Source organism: Cebidichthys violaceus, unplaced genomic scaffold (assembly GCF_023349555.1).
Source record: "Cebidichthys violaceus isolate CVI_PGR_0920_01 unplaced genomic scaffold, fCebVio1.0.p SCAF_19, whole genome shotgun sequence".
Lineage (NCBI taxonomy): Eukaryota > Metazoa > Chordata > Actinopteri > Perciformes > Stichaeidae > Cebidichthys > Cebidichthys violaceus.
Window position 1 is genome coordinate 9,224,827 of NW_027176361.1, and position 18,448 is coordinate 9,243,274.

Sequence of the window (18,448 nt, forward strand, 5' to 3'; positions counted from 1 at the left end):
TGTTGACGTGTAATTAGCCAGAAGTCCATCCGCAGCCGACCAATCAGGTGGTGGAGGAGAGGCTGTGCCTGGACCGGTTGGCAAACTGTCCGGGGACAGTGCCGTGACTGCAGCTCAGCTCGTGGTGGTGAGCTCGTGGAGGTGACAGCACTGACGGGAACAGGTCCTGACTTCACCATCCCGTCTGGTTAGAGCAAGGTAGAAGGATTTTTGTAGCTTTCTGACTTACATGGACTTCTATGGCACTCACTCTTGGTAAATTTGTTGTGTGTTTATTTCACCTCTTTCTACACTCTCGACGAGGATGGCTCAAAAGTTTTCAAGCCAGCTCGGACACAAACCTTGCTTCCGGTCGGGACTTTCAAAGTAATAACTTTTGCGACTAATATGCGACGTTGAGAATTTCCAGCGAGTCTCTGGAGTTTTATTTTGAAGGCAATATGTATGAGCTTCCGGTCAGTCCCTTAGCTAACTTTACGAGCCGCTGTTCCGGAGGTGGCATTGAAGGATTTAAGTCGATGTTAGGCGCACTATCGTTGCCTGTGCTGACTGTACACTGGGCCTTGTACATTCCGCCGGCGTCATTCAATATGCCAGGACTATTTTATTACAGTTCTGTTAAGAAAACGAAATAAGACAAGGAAACTTCACCCAAATAGTTTGGTATGGAGGGTGTGGAGTCGATGTGTGACGAGTTACGTCATTCCTAGTTTCCCTGTCCCGTGTGCTGCCTGCGCTGCAAAATGTATCAACAAGTGGCCGAAACTCATTTAATGCTAAAGCATGTTCCTTTAGATTAGTATGGTAAATAAAACAGGTATATTTCACTTGTTTCCAGTAAACCTTTATTCACCTTTTACTTCATAGTAGCACGTAGGACCAGTGTGGAGTAGAATACAGCCTATATTTCTGAATTCTTTATTGCATATACTTTGCAGAGAAAAGTAGATACAAATGTCATAATAAATAATAATATATTAATACTTCAAACCAATTTGCTGACATAACAACAATTCTAGAGGGCCACTATCGGTTACATGTTATGTGTTGCAGTGGCAAAGTTGATGCTGCTTGTTGAGGGTGTGTGCATATATTTTTGAATATATATATATATATAGTTTCACTTTTTACGAAGATCACTTTGACTGTACATAGAAACAAACTATTTCCATTAAAAAAACAATACTTTTTTTTTTTTTTTTTTCAGATGGCTGACGTGGAGCTGGTGAAGAAGATGCTGCGGGCCGTCCTCCAGGCCAACAGAGGCGGCGTGTCGCTGTCCCGTCTGCAGTCGGAGTACAAAGAGCTGACTGGGGAGCAGATACCACACAAACAGATGGGACACAACCACCTGGATGCACTGCTAGCCAGCATGCCCTCTGTAGTCCGCACAGAGCGCAGCCGCTCTGGAGAGGTGTGTGTGAGGCCTGTGCAGGATGGAGGGTTTGAAGGATAGATATGTACACATATTAAGCCAGGATTAAATCATATTATTCTTTATATATAAAATCATATATTTTAATATCACTCTGCATACAAAGTGCTGTGTGCATAATTTGGATAATCTGCACACCTGGTGGTTAATAGGAGGTAGCCTAATAACTTGCTCCTCCTTGTGATGAATCTCTTGTTGATATCCGTCTGTTTACTCCTCCCTCTCACTGCAGATGGTGTGTTTTGCCTCAGGTGAGACAGCGCACATAGCTAAGGTGGTGGCTCGTCAGCGCAGCTCCAAGAAGACAGGCCGACCCCACCTGGTCAACACCCAGATGAGGGTCAAACCGGCTGCCCCGCTCGTCCTCAATGGTAAGATTTTCTACCACCATTTTTGGGAGTCGGCAAGCATAAACACGGCTACACGGCCATTCGCTTTAGCCGATCTTAACAACAGTTATCGATTCTATATGTATGTATTGTTATTTTTATTGAACATTCCCTAGCATGTAAAGCTTTTGGCTAGTCACTCAGCTATTTTGGTTTCACCTAAAGTCTGGGTTATATCGATTAATGGAGGGTTTGAAACACATTACAAGTTGCGTTTGTGCATGTGGGATTTTACAGTTTCTGTGTGGGAGACGGCAAGCAAATATATTAAATAGCGTAGTGAGAACCACAATGACAATGGCTTCACCATTACAGTGGTCAACAGGAAACTATAATCCAGTTTCACAAGACACATTTAGCTCGATCCAATTACATACATCGATGTTTACTACTGAGTCACAAGGTGGCTTAAAATCAATTAGGTATTGGATTAAATGTCATTGCAGTCACTGCTAAAATGTACGGAGGAAACACGCAGCATCTGCATTATAGTGTGTATTTTAAAGCAAATTTGAAATGATTACAAATGCCTAATTCATAAATACTTTTAGCGGTACTTTTGATTCTCAAAGAGACAGCGTGCTGAAAAAGACTCAATCAGTAATCTGTGATTTTCATTTAACAGGTGAAACTAAATATGGACACAGATTAAACATAATAATGATAATTAACAGTCTGGCAGCTCTGTGACACAGTGGTTAGCACTGGAGCACTGAAGCTGCACTGCAAGAAAACCGGTGTTGGATGTCTTGTGAGTGTTGGACTATTGTGTGTATCCAGCTCTGGAATTCAACAATACATGTTTATGAAGGACTTGAATGTCAAATGTGAATGAAAGACTACTTGGCTGCACTGTTCAAAACAAACATGTCTGACTACATAACAAAGAGCTCTCTGGATTCATATCAGCACTGATAAACAGCACATGTGGTGTTTGATGCAGAAAGCCTCATGACTTCTTATTCTCAAGTCCTGTTATGATTGTGAATGTAGAAAAACATATGTATCATCTTCACCAGTAATATTTCAGTAAGGGTATTAGATACACTGTATGGTCAATATTTTCGAAACATTTGTTTTTTCATCATGCTAAATGCTGTTTGAAAGCCTTTTTCCACTCTGCCAGTAATACAATCATAAGTTTATATATCCGTATATAATATATAAACTTTATATATTTTATATGAATAAAAACAAACCTATTCTGTTAATTATTTCCTCAAAATCAAACAAAAGGCTTTTTGAAATGTGCACTGACTGCTCATCTTTGCTGTAAAGAATTCCTCCTGTTTGCATATTAATGATGACCAAGCAGTTTTGTTTATACTCTAATCAAACACGTTTACACAACAAAATAAAGGACTGATGAACTAAGTCAGTCTCGAAAAGCTGTGGCCTAGAAATATATATTCAGTTCCAGCCAGCCTTTTCAATTGAATATTTCCAAACCTTTTCCAGACTCCTCCTGGTGCTACAGTGCAGCAGTGCTGCAGCAAGAGAAACACAGAACGTGTCTGTGTTTGTATCAGTACTGTGACAATGCAACTTGAGCAAATGCTTTTGTTTTTTTGAGTCCAGTTTTTAAATGACCGACTGTTGCTCTGCGGAGACCTGCAGTTCCTTCGGCGCTAAGAATCTCACACATACACACTCAGGCAGACACACAATGTTAAGGGCTGCACAGGTGTATCAGGTTCATATGTGTACAAAGACGTCGCATCACATGAACATTCATTCATCTTTTTCTGACTTTATTTGCTATTAACACACTCATGAACCATAATTGCACATATGCAAACTAAACATGCAATCTCACAGACCCCTTCACATATGCACACACACACACACACACACACACACACATGCAGAACCGTGTACGCACTTTTTAGCGCATACACCTCCGCAAGACTGTGGCGCTGCAGAGAGCCAGAGGAGGAAGTGGGAGGTGGTAGTGCAGAGAGGAGTTGGAGAAGAGAAGAGAAGAGAGGAGGAGTAGCAGCAAGAGTGTCGGAGGAGAAGAAAAGAAGAGGGATGGTGAAATGGGAAGGGGGGAGGGGGTGGACAGATGACAGGGAAGGGGGGAGTCAGAGAGAGAGAGAGAGAGGGGAGAGTGGGGCTGCGTGTTCAGATTCAAGGCTAATGTAGCCTATAGCCGCTGAGACTCAGCTGCAAGCAAAGAGCAGTTGATTCACAAATCAACCTCTTCATCTCTCATTCTCTCCTCCTCCTCCTCACCAGGATATTGCTATTCAGGCAGAGTCCATGCTGGTGAGGTGACGTGGCGTCTGCTCGTGTGTGTGATTGTCCTTGCCTATATTTGCATGTGGATTTAAGCTTGCCTGCGCATGTGAATGCTGAGTTTCTGTTATTGGTATGTGTGTGGAAGTTGTATTGATTGATTAATTGGCTGATTGATTAATTGATTAACTGCTAGTTGCTCATAGAGAAAAGAATATGATTTTTAAATTGCCTACTGATGACTTTTGAAGACGATGGCTGATGAAGCTGCTCGTTGTGTTCGTTCACTGGAAAGATTTAATGAGATTCAGCAAGAACAGAAAGGATCAGAAGTTCTAGATCTCGCTGAGGAAAAGAGAGATGAAGAAACGAGTTGAGATAAAGGAAGAGACGCAACGAGGAAGAACTGAAAGGGAAGAGGGAGTGTGGGAGTGGGAATGACTCAGGGTTGTGCTCAGCAGGGTATATTGGTGATGTCACTTAGCAGGAATGTGATGTCATACCGATCACAATGCGCTTGAATGATGTCACATCTCAGCGATGAGGGAGTGTGTTTTTACTGAGCATACAGTGGCCTTCACAGATGACAGTTACTGGCTTTTGTAACCATGTAAGAAGAAGAATAACAGAATAGTGTATATTGTACATGCATAATACAAAATAATATGTTCTATTATATTGTTTGCTCTTTTCCAGTAGAGCCCCACTTATATTTACACACATAATTTCATTCACCTAATATTCCTAGTGTAATCACAGTCTCCAGAATTGCTGTATTTTTTTAATTGTTCAATATTTAGGGGAAGATGAATACCATGTCTGTGCTTGGTGGGAATGGTATCAATCTCCTCATCTAACTCTCAAATCAAACAGGTGTATTTCCTTGACCTTTGCCGCCCATTTAGCACACAATCCAATTGGGAATTGAAACAACAACAAATCCAAGAATGTAGGTACAAAGGAGTTTTTTCAACTTTGACTTTGCGATGTGTTGCTGATGCTTGCCGGCTCGCTGATTAGAGCTATTATGTTACTCTAGTTCTACTGTGTCTTCAGATATTGAAGCGATCTATAACACTGTGTCCTCCAGACAGACACACTGCCCTGTCTCAGCATCAGGTTTAGCTGAGTCAGGGTGTGTGTGTGTGTGTGTGTGTGTGTGTGTGTGTGTGTTTAAGTCTATAGTTTTACTTCTCTTTTGCTTTCTCTTTCTTTGTGCAGCCAAACCTCAAACCTCTCTGAGGCAGCCGAACCACCGCGGACGAGGCGGGGGTAGAGGAGGAGGAGGCCGAGGGGGGGGGCATGGAGACTTCAGACAGGCCAGGGACATGAGGGATGGCCAGTCAGAGGGCAAGACTGGGGCGCATCCGAACAAGATGTATCAGAACACACACAACAGGAAAGGGAACCCACCTGCCGAGAAGTAAGCACACAGTTACTTCACTTCAAATGAATTGAGATAATTCTATGTGATCAGGTTTTTTATGGCGCTTGAGACACAAATACAATCTTTTTTTTCCGTTGAGGAACCAACAACAAAATATATACTACTTTTGCTCACATTCCAATGCTGACGCTTCACATGTTTGTGGGTCTTTTTTAACACTGTATAAAAATACTGTATGTGGAAGTCACCAACCCGTCTAGCTTAGGAAATCCAAGTAGAGGAATGTACAAATGACCAACATGCTCAGAAAGGCTGGATCTCATGCCGGGACATTTCCTGTAGATTCTCTCTCTGCAATGCAACATGCTTTCAAAATTCTTTAAACTGTAATTCAATCCCCCAAAATATCTTTTGGGGGATTGAATTACTTATCTTTAACCAGTTTCTTATATTTTCTCGTCACTCCAACATCCAATCCAAACTTCAGCTTCAAGTCAATGAAAATCAATCGTACATGTCCCACATTCTTTCTTTATGTCTTTCCCTTTCTCTCGCTCTCTCTCTCGCTCTCTCTCTCTCTCTCTCTCTCTCTCTCTCTCTCTCTCTCTCTCTCTCTCTCTCTCTCTCTCTCTCTCTCTCTGTCTGTCCCCCTCCTCTCCTCCCACCCATGTGGTCTGAGCTGAATCAGAATAGGTTGCTGGTGAATGGGAGCCTGGTTGAACTCTGTTTGGTTTCTGAGTGCAAACAGCCTCCCTGCTGCTGCTTATTCAGCACTGGACTGATGATGTACTCACTAGATTATTCTGGTTCTCTCTCTGCCTGTCTCTGCCTGTGTCTTTCCTCCCCTCACTTTCTCACTTTGTCTGTTTCTCTTTGCCTTCTCGTCTACGTGTTTGGCATGTTTTTACTGTTCCTCTTACTACCCATCATTCTTCCTTCTCTTTCTTACACTCTCTATGAATTAATTGGTAAATTGCTCATTATGCTTTGACCCCTCCCCTTTCCCCGTAATTGGCACAAATCAATACTTATTAGAGACGGCTAATGGCTTCAGATTTATACTGCCATTCACCGTGACCTGGATTGAGTTAAAAACCTGATTCTATGTTATAGAAGATCTAGAAGCATTGCAAGATGTTATTTATCTGCATTGCTTAAACTATGAATCATGATTATTCCAGCTCATTGGCTGGCTGGCTCACTTCCATCCATCCAGCTCTGTTCGTCCACTGTGAAAACAACTGACATCAGTCCTCTGTCCGTGTCACCATGGGGGTCCAGTGTATCGCTGGCCCTCAGCAGCACAATGGGGCGGCAGGGTGGGAAGCCTGGTGTGTTGGCAGGGGACACGAGCCCAGAGCAGGGGGGGCGTGAGCCCTTTCTAATCCCTGCTCTATTCTCTGGTAGATTAACACTTCTAAACCGACACAGAGTGAATCAGCAGATCTCTCTGTGTCCCTCTAGATCTTCCATCGCACAGTACGCTGGCGGGCCCGTCATCGATTGTGTGCGAGTGTGTGTGCCTGCAGGTGTACTATGGGATGCATGGCAGCACAAGTGGCGAATTCAGCGAACGAAATGAAAGAGTCAACATAGAATCACATTACATTTTTAATAAAATCAAAAGTTGAGGTTTTGGAGTTGATGAGTTGAGGAGACTAGTCTTTACCTTCATGAGAGAGTTTTGTGTGTGTGTGTGTGTGTGTGTGTGTGTGTGTGTGTGTGTGTGTGTGTGTGTGTGTGTGTGTGTGTGTGTGGGTGAGGTTCTGTGACAGGCTGGTAGCTCTAAAGTTCCTTTATCTAGAAATTATACAGTAATGAAAGCAAAATCAAAATAAATGTGCAGTCTTCAGTAAAACAGGCTCCAGAAAACCAAAATCTAGAGCTTGGACTAGAAAAAATGTCACCACTAGATTCACTCAGTGGCTGTTTTGAGGGTTTCAATTGTATCACGCAATCTCCCCTTGAAGATGTAGATTTCCCGGAAGTAATCGAAATATAGATATTACAATTTCCATTATTTTTTAGCACTTTAAGGACTTCTGCTTCTTAGCTGAAGACCAAAGGAGAATTGGCTTCGTTATACAAGGACCTAAATCACCAAACTTAATGACCGTTTTGATTTAATATTTTAGCCTAACTTTAATTCACAGTCACTGCTTAGGCCAACTATTACATTACATTATATTGCATTACTTTTTTCTACTCTCAAAGTTGCAATGTTTTACGGAATAACTGGGATACTAAAAGAGGAATTGAAGCTTAAACTAAGTTAATATATGAATTTGTAAATGATGTAGTCAGTGATGGTTGATCCTACTGTTATTTGTTTTCACTACCTCAACCAGCCAGGAATGTTTAAAGCGGTTATTGTTTCATTGAGGTGACTGATCTGAACAGCAGGTGAGGATGGGTAGAAGAGGTTATGGGAGGGGTGGGAAGAAGGAAGAGATTGTAGATACATAATGTAGAAATCCTTCCATACATTCTCAGTTTGTTGCTGACTAGGTCTGAGGAATAGCATCTACAGTGCAATGCAGCACCCAGTGTGCTGTATCTCACGAGCCATTGTTCTAGACCAATGGGGTATGAAGACAGTTTGATTAATGGGTTGTGTTACTGAGGACAGGCAAAAAAAAACCTCTGTCTTACACTGAACTTCAGCTGGTTTTCTGGTTAGAGATGCTACCAGAGTCCTTTTTGATGATGGCTGTGCTTTGCCTAATACCAGATCAATGATCAGTCATGCGGCACAGAGCCAGGCCAAGCCTTAAAACTGCAGTCAGAAGTGATTAATTTCTTTTTAACTATGCACAAAAATAATCGATGTAAAATGCTATAGCTTTTGAAGGTTCACAAAAGAGAAACAAAATGTTGTTTTGAGTCTGTTCTGCACAATTCCCTCCTCTTACAGAGCAAATGGAAAGTTTTGCTTCTTCTTGTTCTGTTCTCTTGTGTCCAGGTCAGACAAGAGGATGACCCTCCCGTCACGCTTTCAGAAGGAGGTGCATGCTCACCTTTCTAAAAACTCCCAGCAGACCGGCCGTAAGTAGAACGGGCTGTTTTTCATAACGCTAAAAATACACTTTGTGTAGCTTTTGGTCATCTAAACGAACATGGAAAACTTCTAACAACTGAAATGCTGGCTTTCTAGTGTCATGCTGTGCTTTCTTGTGCTGAAGCATCAAATCATGTCCAGCAGACCGACCATTATTTTGTGACGTGTAAAGCAAACAAACAGCAACCCCATTGTAGTAGATATTCTGAGGATCCTGTAGACACCAGGTTCAAGTTTAATTAGCGCTCATTCGTCTTGTGTTGTCTGTCAACCTCCCTGCTCTTTATCTCTTTTACTTAAACTAAGAATGTGTTTGTTGTCATGTTACCTGTCTGAACAATGGCTACAGTCTGTATAGCCTGGGGAAACACTCAGGAATTTAATAAACTACATAGCTTTGAGGCACTTATTTTCAAAGGCTCCAGACATTTTAGATGTTTCTTTCAGGCCCTGAAACAGATGAGACTGTTTAAGTGTGATACTGACTGCTTTAAGAGCTTTTTGCTTCATGTATGAGACTCCTGTTTAGAAAATGTGAAAGACCTACGGTGCTGTATGCCTCTCAGTGTTGGCATAACAAGGCTCCATTTGATTATTGTAATTCTAGAGATTCACACGTTGGTATCAAAGTGGTTTTTAGTGTAACTACATTAGAAAAGGCTTCGGCAATAGACACTAATATCCATATTTGGATGAATACTGAATGTCAAAATGTTTCATGCAATATTGACATCCATTGACGTGCTTCAATAGGAATTTTCGACAGTCTGACCAATTTTGCAGTTAAAGTTTTATTAAAAGAAAAGAAGCCCGTAGGTCAATGCGTCAGAGGCAAAAGGAGGCATGAATTAGGTTGTAAAGATACCCATTCATCACTCTTATTCTTTGTTCAAATCATCCATCTCTTTCAAGATTAAAGTGCCTTTGTTTTTTTTGGCAAAAGCATGCCATGCAACCAGCAAGTGTCATAGTCCAGAAGATCAACACAGTAATTGCATCCATCTCTTTCTTCTCTTTCTTCTTTCCAGCACCGTTGAATCTAAACGAGAGCCTCCACTCAGGGAGAGGAAAGCCCTACAACCCTCAGCAGGTCCAGGGGCGCATCAGGGAGATTCTGGGGAAGTACAGCAACGGGTTCTGGGTGTCAAAGCTGCCTCAGATCTACAGGGAGCTGTATAAACAGGACATGCCCACTGAGGCCATCAAAGACCTGGAGACCTGGACACACATATGTACTGTATGTACGCATTATGTTACTGTAGTTATTCATTTGTATTTTACTATAATAAGAAGCATTTATGTTTTCAAATGATTATCTCTAATAATTACTTGTGATAAGATGATGGTTTTATGGTTTTATAATATATAACGTTAGTGCTTTCCATTTAATCTCCCAGGTAGAGAAAACCTGCAGCAGCAACCCATCAGAGTTGCTGCTTTACCCTGCCAAGGAACAGACCACCACATCCTCCCCTCCACCCATCTTAAACCCAAACTCCACCTCTGCCCCTGTGCCAAATTCAAACACCCCGACAGACAAACCTGTGCTGTCCCCCACCCAGAAGAGTCCCCCCAGCACCCATTTGACTCACTCTGGTTCCTGCTCTCCCCAGACTACAACATCACCCTCCTCGTCCCCCAGTCCTCCCTCCTCCCCTGCCACCCTCAGCCCCGACCTGAAGCTGAAACTGGAGGAGCTGCTGGTGAAGTACCCCAACGGCCTGTGGGCCCACGCGTTGCCCAAGCTCTTCCAGGACACGTACAAAGTCAGTAACATTTTGAAACACTATCATATTAAGGTCCTTACCAAATGCAGGAGCTAGGTGCGGTTGATATTTTTTTATATAAATATATATACATATATTCAATTTTATTTATTTGCAAGTTCAAACTGCCCGGACATGTCCTGGAGAACCTTCACCTCCTCTCCGACATCTGCACCATCGACTACCCCATGCCTGACAACCCCAAGAGGGCCATCTTGTACAAGGGGAGTAGCAGCAGCAGTGGTGGTGGTGGAGGAGTAGAGGATGAGAACTGTAATAGGAGGGACTCCTCAGCCAGTGTGGAGGAGCTGAGGGTGAGGCAGGAGCTGGGGAGGAGGCTCAGTAACCACGCGGTGCCCTCTCTGCAAATACCCAAAGAGGAGTACCCCTCTGTGCTTGTGGTGGAGGCCACCAACACCAACGGAGTTATAATCAGGTAGGCAGGAGAACTGTATGTGTGAATGTACTGCAAGACTTAACAGTTCAGACTATCTGTCTATCTCTCCTCCTCTCTCAGGTACATTGGTGAGGGTTACTCCCAGGCCCAGGAGTCCATGGAAGATAAAATGAGGGCGTTTTACGGCATGGACCAAAGCAGTCCAACTCCTCTGTCATCTCCATCCTCCGGCCAACTTGTTGCTGTCCGGGCCGAGGAGGAGGAGGAGATTCTTAGGGCGCAGGTCTGCGAGGTCATGGCTGACACGGTCAAGGTGAGAATTCTAGAAAATAACCAGCGATGCTAGTCATTGAATGCCAAGTGATGCATCCAAGACAAATAAATGAAAACTAAATTGTAAATCGTTCTCCTCTGTAGGTGCATTATGTGGATCATGGCTTCTCAGAGGTGATCAGCAAAGCCAAAGTGTTTGAGCTGCATGAGAAGTTTTTCCAACTGCCTTTCCAGGCGACCAAATGTAAACTAGCAGGTGAGTCTGAATTGGGAAAAAAAACACTTTCTACTCCATCATTTATTGGCCAATTGATGCAACTGTGTCCGTGTGTCCGTCCAGGTCTGAAGCCATTCTGTCAGGAGCCTGCTGTGCTGAAGAAGTTTGAGACAATGGCAAGTGGAAAGATCCTATTGGCAGAGATCATAGAGAGAGGGCAGACCCCCGTTGTCGTCCTGTACGACACGTCGCAGGATGACGATGTCAACATCAACGCCGCCTGTATGAAAGCCCTGCAGGACAAGACGCTTGCCAGCCCGTTACAGGTGCAAGAGTGCAGACATTGTGTTTGTGCGTGGTTCGGTCAGTGTGTGTGTGTGTGTGTGTGTGTGTGTGTGTGTGTGTGTGTGTGTGTGTGTGTATAAACTCTTATCACTGGCTCTCCTCAGGTGAACAGCGCTTATATGAACGTGACTGTCAGAAGCGTCTGCTCAGATGGGACCATCTACTGTCAGCTGCCCTCCAGAGGCCTTGCCAAGCTCAATGAGATACTGGAGAACATAGAGACATACTTCCACTCACAGGTTAGCACCATGCGACATTTAAAAGTGTTTACTCTTTGTTTACTCTCGCACCAATGAGCTGCATTGTTACAGGGTCTTTTAGTACATTGAACATGGGCATGTTAGTTTGAATAAATGAGACATTCATCGTTTTTCTGCAATAAATTGTCATTTGAGCACCAAATGTGAAGTAATCGATGATGAAAACTAGCCCTAGACAAATGCACTATTTACTCTGGTTTAAGAAATGTTTGTTAGACACTCCAGTGCACAGCTGTTTTAGGAAATGACTCTCCCTTTTTAGAAAATAAAACGATATATACATCTGAAGTAGAATTCAATGAACTGGGTACTTGGTGCCACAGACACAGTGGGTAAGTTTGAGTGATGAAATAATGCATTGTTGGTTTTGGTCTCTTCTTCTTTTATTGCAAGACTAATGACAGTAAACTATGGGTTTTGTCTTTTCATGGGATATATCGACAATAAGAACAATATAGAACAACACAAGCCTTATCCTTTAACATCACTAAATTCATTAAATTCATTATGGTGCAATTAACATAATCAAATAGTACCATTGCTACAGGGACCACACTGTCGTTGTTGTCATTTTTAGTTTATATAACGATACACAGGATACAAGGAGAAGCTCACTTTGAAGATTGATGACTGGCTGGGAATTAATGTGATCACGACATTGACCGTAAGAGCCCTGGTTCTTGTAGGAGGCTCAAACACTGTATGTATCTATTTATATTATTGATTTCATTATAGACCTTAAGATCCACTCGGTCTGGAACTACAACTCTATTCTTAATCCAGTCTTCAAAGCAGCCCATTTCATTTGCTTCTCTGTGTTTCGTTAATCTCAGTGTTTTCTTGCTCGTCTGCCTTTTTTAAGTGTAGTAGGTGCAGCAATTGCATTTGTAGCATTTGTCTGAATAATAATGAATTAATACATAATTATTATTTCTAAATGCGACACACATGGGGGGTGCATACAGATGTGTTGCACACTCCTGACTGGAAATAAGAAGAGGAACCTTCCTTGCATGTTATCTGTCTGTTAAGATGAAGATCAACTGTATATGTGTGTATTCATTACAGCCTGTTTAGAAAATACACGCAGGAGACTCGGACTCACATGATCGTCTTAAAAGCCTTTTGTGGATGTATCTGTGCTGTGTTGCTTCTTTCAGGCAGCGTTGTAGACAGATTGAGATTAGTTTGATAATCTTGCCCAAGCCACTTAATCTGTGAGCAGCACCGTGGAGCCGATGCTTTTTCTAGATGTGCCACTGCTGTCCTTTAAAGCTCGTAGTTGCAGCTCAGTAATGCTTCACGTCAGTGTCCACCCAGTCCGCTGCAGGTGTTTACTACAATGACATCAAAGAGTAGGACTTTAGATCTATGGTTACTTGAAATGGAGAGAGGCTGTTGATGTTTAAAGAAATTAAGATTTGAATTATGAATGGTTAATTTACTACATTTACTCTACTACAGTTGATTCACGACAGTCTGGTATTGTATTTTACCAAGTCTAGGGAGTGTATTTGAATTCATCAAGCATGCAGGGGAGTAATAAGATTGTTACAAATGTAATTTACATTACATACTTCATATGATGATTTCCACAACCAGTAACAAACCGGATGGACTGCTTTTGTTTTTCTAACCAGAATAACTTTCCCAATTTAATATCCAGTTTGGTAATCCATAGTTGAGTCCAGCAAAATGTGACTCCCTCTGCTAGTGTTGGTAACGTTGGTGTCATGAATCAACTGTAGATTGATCAAACATCAACAGCCCCAGTCCATTTCAAGTAACCACAGATCTAAAGTCCGACTCTTTGATGTCATTGTAGTAAACACCTGCAGCGGACTGGGTGGACCTGTGAGATGTTTGTTTTAGCTTTTACAGTTTCATTTTTATTGCAGTCATAAAGCAGCAGTTGCACATACTCAGTAACTCAGTGTACCGTCAGATTCAACAATAGTCTGATGTCTGATATTTCTGTTCCAGGTAACATCAGAGTTCTTGGTATCTAGACCCTTCTGTGGGAAAGGGTGTCTGGCTCGCTACAAAGGCAAATGGTCCCGTGTTGAGGTAAGATGGCACTGCAGCACAGACAGGGAATTTTTAAACAAATCTTTAGACAAAAGGGATAAAGTCACAATTGCAGTTGCGGAGGCAGGCATTACCCCTGAGAGCAGAGATTACAAAGAAACACCATCCACACTACTGCAATCCTCCATCCACATTTTGCTGACATTTTAAAACTGTAAAAAGTATAATTCTGTCTTTAGATCACCAACCTGCACGGCAGCAGAGTGCTGGACATCTTGTTCATTGATGTTGGCGTCCAGGCTTCTGTAGAGGTGTTTGAGCTGAGAGAGATCCCTCCGCCGTTCCTCCGTGACCTCATGGCCATCCCGCCACAGGTCAGCTATGTCTTCGAAGCACAGATCGTGAAAAAACAGTCAAGAGCAAATATTATCTGAGAAAATGACTTCCAGCAACCTGTGTTTAGGCTGTGAAGTGCTGTCTAGCAGACCTGGCTGTCAGTGTTGGCTCCTGGACTCCAGATGCTGTCCAATGGCTTCGAGAGAAAGTGCTCAACACCACAGACTGTAGCATGAAGGTAAAATGCTGCCCATTCTTCCTTAACATCTAACATTTTTCTTCAGGAAGGAGATGATAATTATTTGTTTTAGAAATCACTCAAATTATGCCTTCATTGGTTCAGCTCCTCTGTTTTTCTTCCCCGATCTTGACATTTCTCCAAAGGTTGCCAAGGTAGATGAAACCAAGCGCTGCATCTACGTCCACCTCTTCACCGACAAGAACTTCCACGACCCGGCCCGCAGCCTCAATCATCAGATGGCCCAGTCGGACCTGTTCAAACAGCAACCAGATGTTTTCCTGACGAGCCACAGGTCACCGCTGCTTGAGATTCATCTCTATTACCCCCTCAATATAAAGCTAATGTTCAGCTTAAACTTATTCACTAAATTTCTCCTTTGTTTGTAAATTGAATTTCACAGCCCTGCCAAGATCTTCACAACCACCTTATCCTCCAAAACTCCCAGCACTAGTGACTACACCAATGGGAGTCCAACGTCAACCTCTTCCCCAGCCAAGCCTCATCTCAGGAGGGTTCTGTCAGGACCCAGAGGAGGTGGAGGAGGCAACAAGACGACCACCCGCCCACCAGAGACACCGTCACCCCTCCCATCCTCTCTCCAGCTGCCACCATTACTAGAGTTTCCCCCAGCAGGTAATAAATATAGTGGAAATCTTTTTGCTTACTGTAGCCTAGAAAATCATGTGTTCACATGTGAGTCTTTTTCTTCTCAGGAAGCAACATAGACGTCTATGTATCAGTGGCGTGTCATCCGGGCCACTTTGTGCTGCAGCCCTGGAGAGATATGTACAAACTGGTTGTGTTGATGGGTGAGATGATTCTCTACTACAATAAAACCGAGGAGAAACCCCTGAACATAGAGAAGAATCAGATATACGCTGCTAAAGTGGAGAACAGGTGAGTTACTCTTACTGATTTCTGGTGCCTGTTTAATAACGGGCCAAACGGAAGCAGTTGCGCTTTGCCTGAATATATCCACTCTTCCTTCTTCTCTTCTCTTAGCTGGCATCGCGTGTTGGTGAAGGGAGTTCTGACCAACGGGTTGGTGTCTGTGTACGAGTTGGACTACGGTAAACATGAGCTGGTCAGCTGCACACAGCTCAGACCTCTGATCAAAGAGTTCAGACAGCTGCCGTTCCAGGGAATCACTGCTCAGCTGGCTGGTGAGGGTCATTTATTTTCCATTTGCTGTTAATTCATTTTTTTTCTTTACAGTATCAGAGGCGGGTTTGTACTTCTCAATTATATTTACAGATTAATATTTCACATATTAAATATATGGTGAGCTTATAAAATATGGTGCATTGTTATAAATAAAACTGCCCTTTTGTAACTCCAACTACCTTAAACAAGATATTTAGAATTAGCTCCACCTCAACCTACTACAATGTACCATTATGAGTACATTTACCTTTTATATTTTAAGTACATTTTGCTGATAAAACCTCTCTTTCTTTCTCAAGAATATTTTTAGTAAATTTGAAACAAATGAACAAAATATACACATGAAGTTTGTTATAGTGCACAACAAATATATCCATTTGAAAGAGCACATCTATGCACAACATGCAATCGTCCCTCAACCCCACTAGCTCCATCTACAAGCTGGAGTTCTTTATATTCAAGGACACTTTGTCCCTGGAGTAATCCAGGAAGTTGCTGGAAGTTGTATTTTATATTTAGTAAAGAGAGAAAGGAAAAATGAGTTGATAGATAAAGTAAGTGGGTTTTAGAAAACTATACAAATTATTTGATTTACAGAGATCAACAGAAAGACAAAAAGAGATTAAGGAAATAAGGCAAAGGCTCTTCACAGGACCTTGTAACAGACAGTGACGGACACAGAGGGATCCCATTCATTGTACTATTATTTAAGCAAGACTTTGAATGCAGGTCTTTCTCTGGCAGTTTGTACGATATTCGATTTCTGTGTTTACTTCTGAGTACTTCTTCTCACAATTTTACTTTTCTACTTTCTGTTAATTAAAGTTCCTCAATGAAACAATGTAAAGTCACTAAGCAAGTTATGAGCCTAGCAAGCAAAATGCCCCCTAGGCTTTTAATTTGTGTAGCATCAAATGTTAACATTGTATCATTAACATAAAAGTGAGCTTCATTCTAATACTTGTGTCCCTGGCAGGATTGAAGCCGAGGCAGTGGTCAGAGGAAGCTGCTATCGTCTTCAGGAACCACGTGGAGAAGAAACCCCTTGTGGCCCAGCTGGAGGCCGTACAGGAAGCCGCTAACCCGTGGGACAGGAAGTTGATGGTCTTCCTTGTCGACACCTCACAGGAAGAAAGGGACATCTGGGTGCATGACATCATGGCTGAATTTGCTGAAGAGCTGACCAACGAGCTGTAGGCGACGGAAGGTCGTCGACGCGTCTCACTAGGTTAGCAGTGTCCTGCTGCTCAATGAACACACTGTGCGTTGTGGATAGACACAATAGACGAAGCTTATCTATCTTTATGTTATCCACCATGTTAGGGGGACTGAAAGAAGAAAGGAAGGAAAGATGAAGGAGAAGGTACAAGTAGAAGGGAAAGGTTTGATAGCATATAGAGACTGGCATTAAGAGAGAAAAACAAGAGGTGATGGTGTTGTAGCGACTTGCTTGTCGTGTTTTGGGTTGTACATGGAGGGATGCCGTGATGTGATTTTGAGTGACTGCAGTGTGACCCATGCATGATGTTGGTCCAATCTTGCCACAAATACTCTAAACATACCGTCAGCATACAGTAACAAACTCCTGAATTTCTCCATAATGTCCTCACGAAGCTGTGGAAGTGATTCAGCAGCTTCAATCCAGAGCAGCGTCTCACGCTACAGCACCGCGAGTGCATCCAGACGCCTGAACACCCTTAACCCTGCCAATGTGAGCACCATGCACAACATGTTCAGATTCTCACATTCTTGGAAGATTTAAATACATTTGTTTACAAAATCAGCTTTTTTTGGATAGTATTTGTGATCGTCATAAAGGTTCCAAAAGTTAGAGCCAACATTCCCCTGAGAGGAGAAGAAACAGACAAGTCCGTAGGTAGTTTACACTTTTTGTAGATGCTTGAATGAACAGTTTTAGTTTTTCCAGTTAGTCTCTTTTTAGCATATGCATGCTGACACAGAGTCTACTGCACTGACCAAGCGAGAGCAGAAACAGGAGTTGACGGGGTTTGTTAGGGAAGTATATACTCGGTGTGAGATGTGTTTGTATCCTGACATTAGTAGTTTTTTGTGGTGGTACATCCTGGCACTGCATGTACAGTAGAAGAGCCTACGCTTGGGATTTTACATTGAATTGAAAGAGTACATTGACACACAGACAGCTCCTCAGACTTTTTGGCTGTGCTGTGACTTCTGACTCCTGCGATGGCTCGACCATCTCCTCTCCTCCTTTGAAACACAGAGTTGAGTAACTCTCCTTTATTATTCTGTTTCTTGTCTTAAAATGAGACTTTCATTTCTCCACATCACCGGCTGCATGTTGCAGATCTTGTGCGCATAAACTTTGATGTTATAATAATAAGAAATAAGTTTCCATTGGTGTTTTAATCTTTTACATTTTCAAAAGGCGATAGGTTCTGCTCGTGCTTGGTTCCAGTGCTGCCATCAAATGTCGGCCGATTGTGGGATTTTATTCTGAAATGTGTGTTTTTTTTCTGGCACACCTACACCGTGGTTTTGGATTTGCAAATGCTTCTCCAATTCTGAAGACAATAGACCCGACAAAGCTCAAAGCTGCATTGTTGTTAACAATTGACAAGTGACATGAATTTAATTTATATTTAACTTATATTGTCTAGAGGATGATGAACGCTTCATTCATTTCCATTTTGTTGTTTGACAATGAGCTGGAGGTAATAAATGACTTGTTTTTGGAATAAAGTCTGTTTGAGAAGTTTAAACGTCATCATTCCATTGATTACTTCTTCTATTGCATATTACAATTGTGTTGTGTTATTTTAAAAACTCACATCATTTTGATTTCTTTATTAAAATATTAAAACATCTCAGTCATTTACATATTATATCCCAGTGCTTTAACAATTCACCATTCCTTAAGTCATTACAGTTAGGC

General features: G+C 42.3%; 1 protein-coding gene across 2 annotated transcripts; it reads left to right on the plus strand.

Annotated features, from left to right (window-relative positions):
• The first annotated feature begins 111 nt into the window (after nt 1–111).
• Nucleotides 112–18,275, plus strand: tdrd7b (tudor domain containing 7 b). 2 transcript variants are annotated; one of them, XM_068713563.1, is made up of 20 exons: nt 112–198; nt 1,208–1,414; nt 1,668–1,806; nt 5,284–5,485; nt 8,412–8,494; nt 9,536–9,744; nt 9,905–10,273; nt 10,393–10,709; nt 10,791–10,983; nt 11,088–11,199; nt 11,284–11,486; nt 11,610–11,744; nt 13,749–13,832; nt 14,033–14,167; nt 14,257–14,367; nt 14,514–14,662; nt 14,771–15,003; nt 15,084–15,267; nt 15,373–15,533; nt 16,511–18,275. In XM_068713563.1, exons 2-20 carry the CDS (start codon nt 1,208–1,210, stop codon nt 16,729–16,731), a joined length of 3,447 nt encoding a protein of 1,148 aa, XP_068569664.1. In that variant the 5' UTR covers nt 112–198; the 3' UTR covers nt 16,732–18,275. The 2 variants fall into 2 exon arrangements, with proteins under 2 accessions (XP_068569664.1, XP_068569665.1); XM_068713564.1 differs by lacking the exons at nt 112–198; nt 1,208–1,414; nt 1,668–1,806 and adding an exon at nt 3,941–4,092.
• Nucleotides 18,276–18,448: the final 173 nt, after the last annotated feature.

Bases quoted from the DNA above. Each gene is read 5' to 3' on its own strand.
- tdrd7b (XM_068713563.1), top strand. From the start codon at position 1,208: ATGGCTGACGTGGAGCTGGTGAAGAAGATGCTGCGGGCCGTCCTCCAG. The intron at 10,710-10,790 runs GTAGGCAGGAGA...CTCCTCTCTCAG, and splicing joins ACCAACGGAGTTATAATCAG to GTACATTGGTGAGGGTTACT. The intron at 11,200-11,283 runs GTGAGTCTGAAT...GTGTCCGTCCAG, and splicing joins GACCAAATGTAAACTAGCAG to GTCTGAAGCCATTCTGTCAG.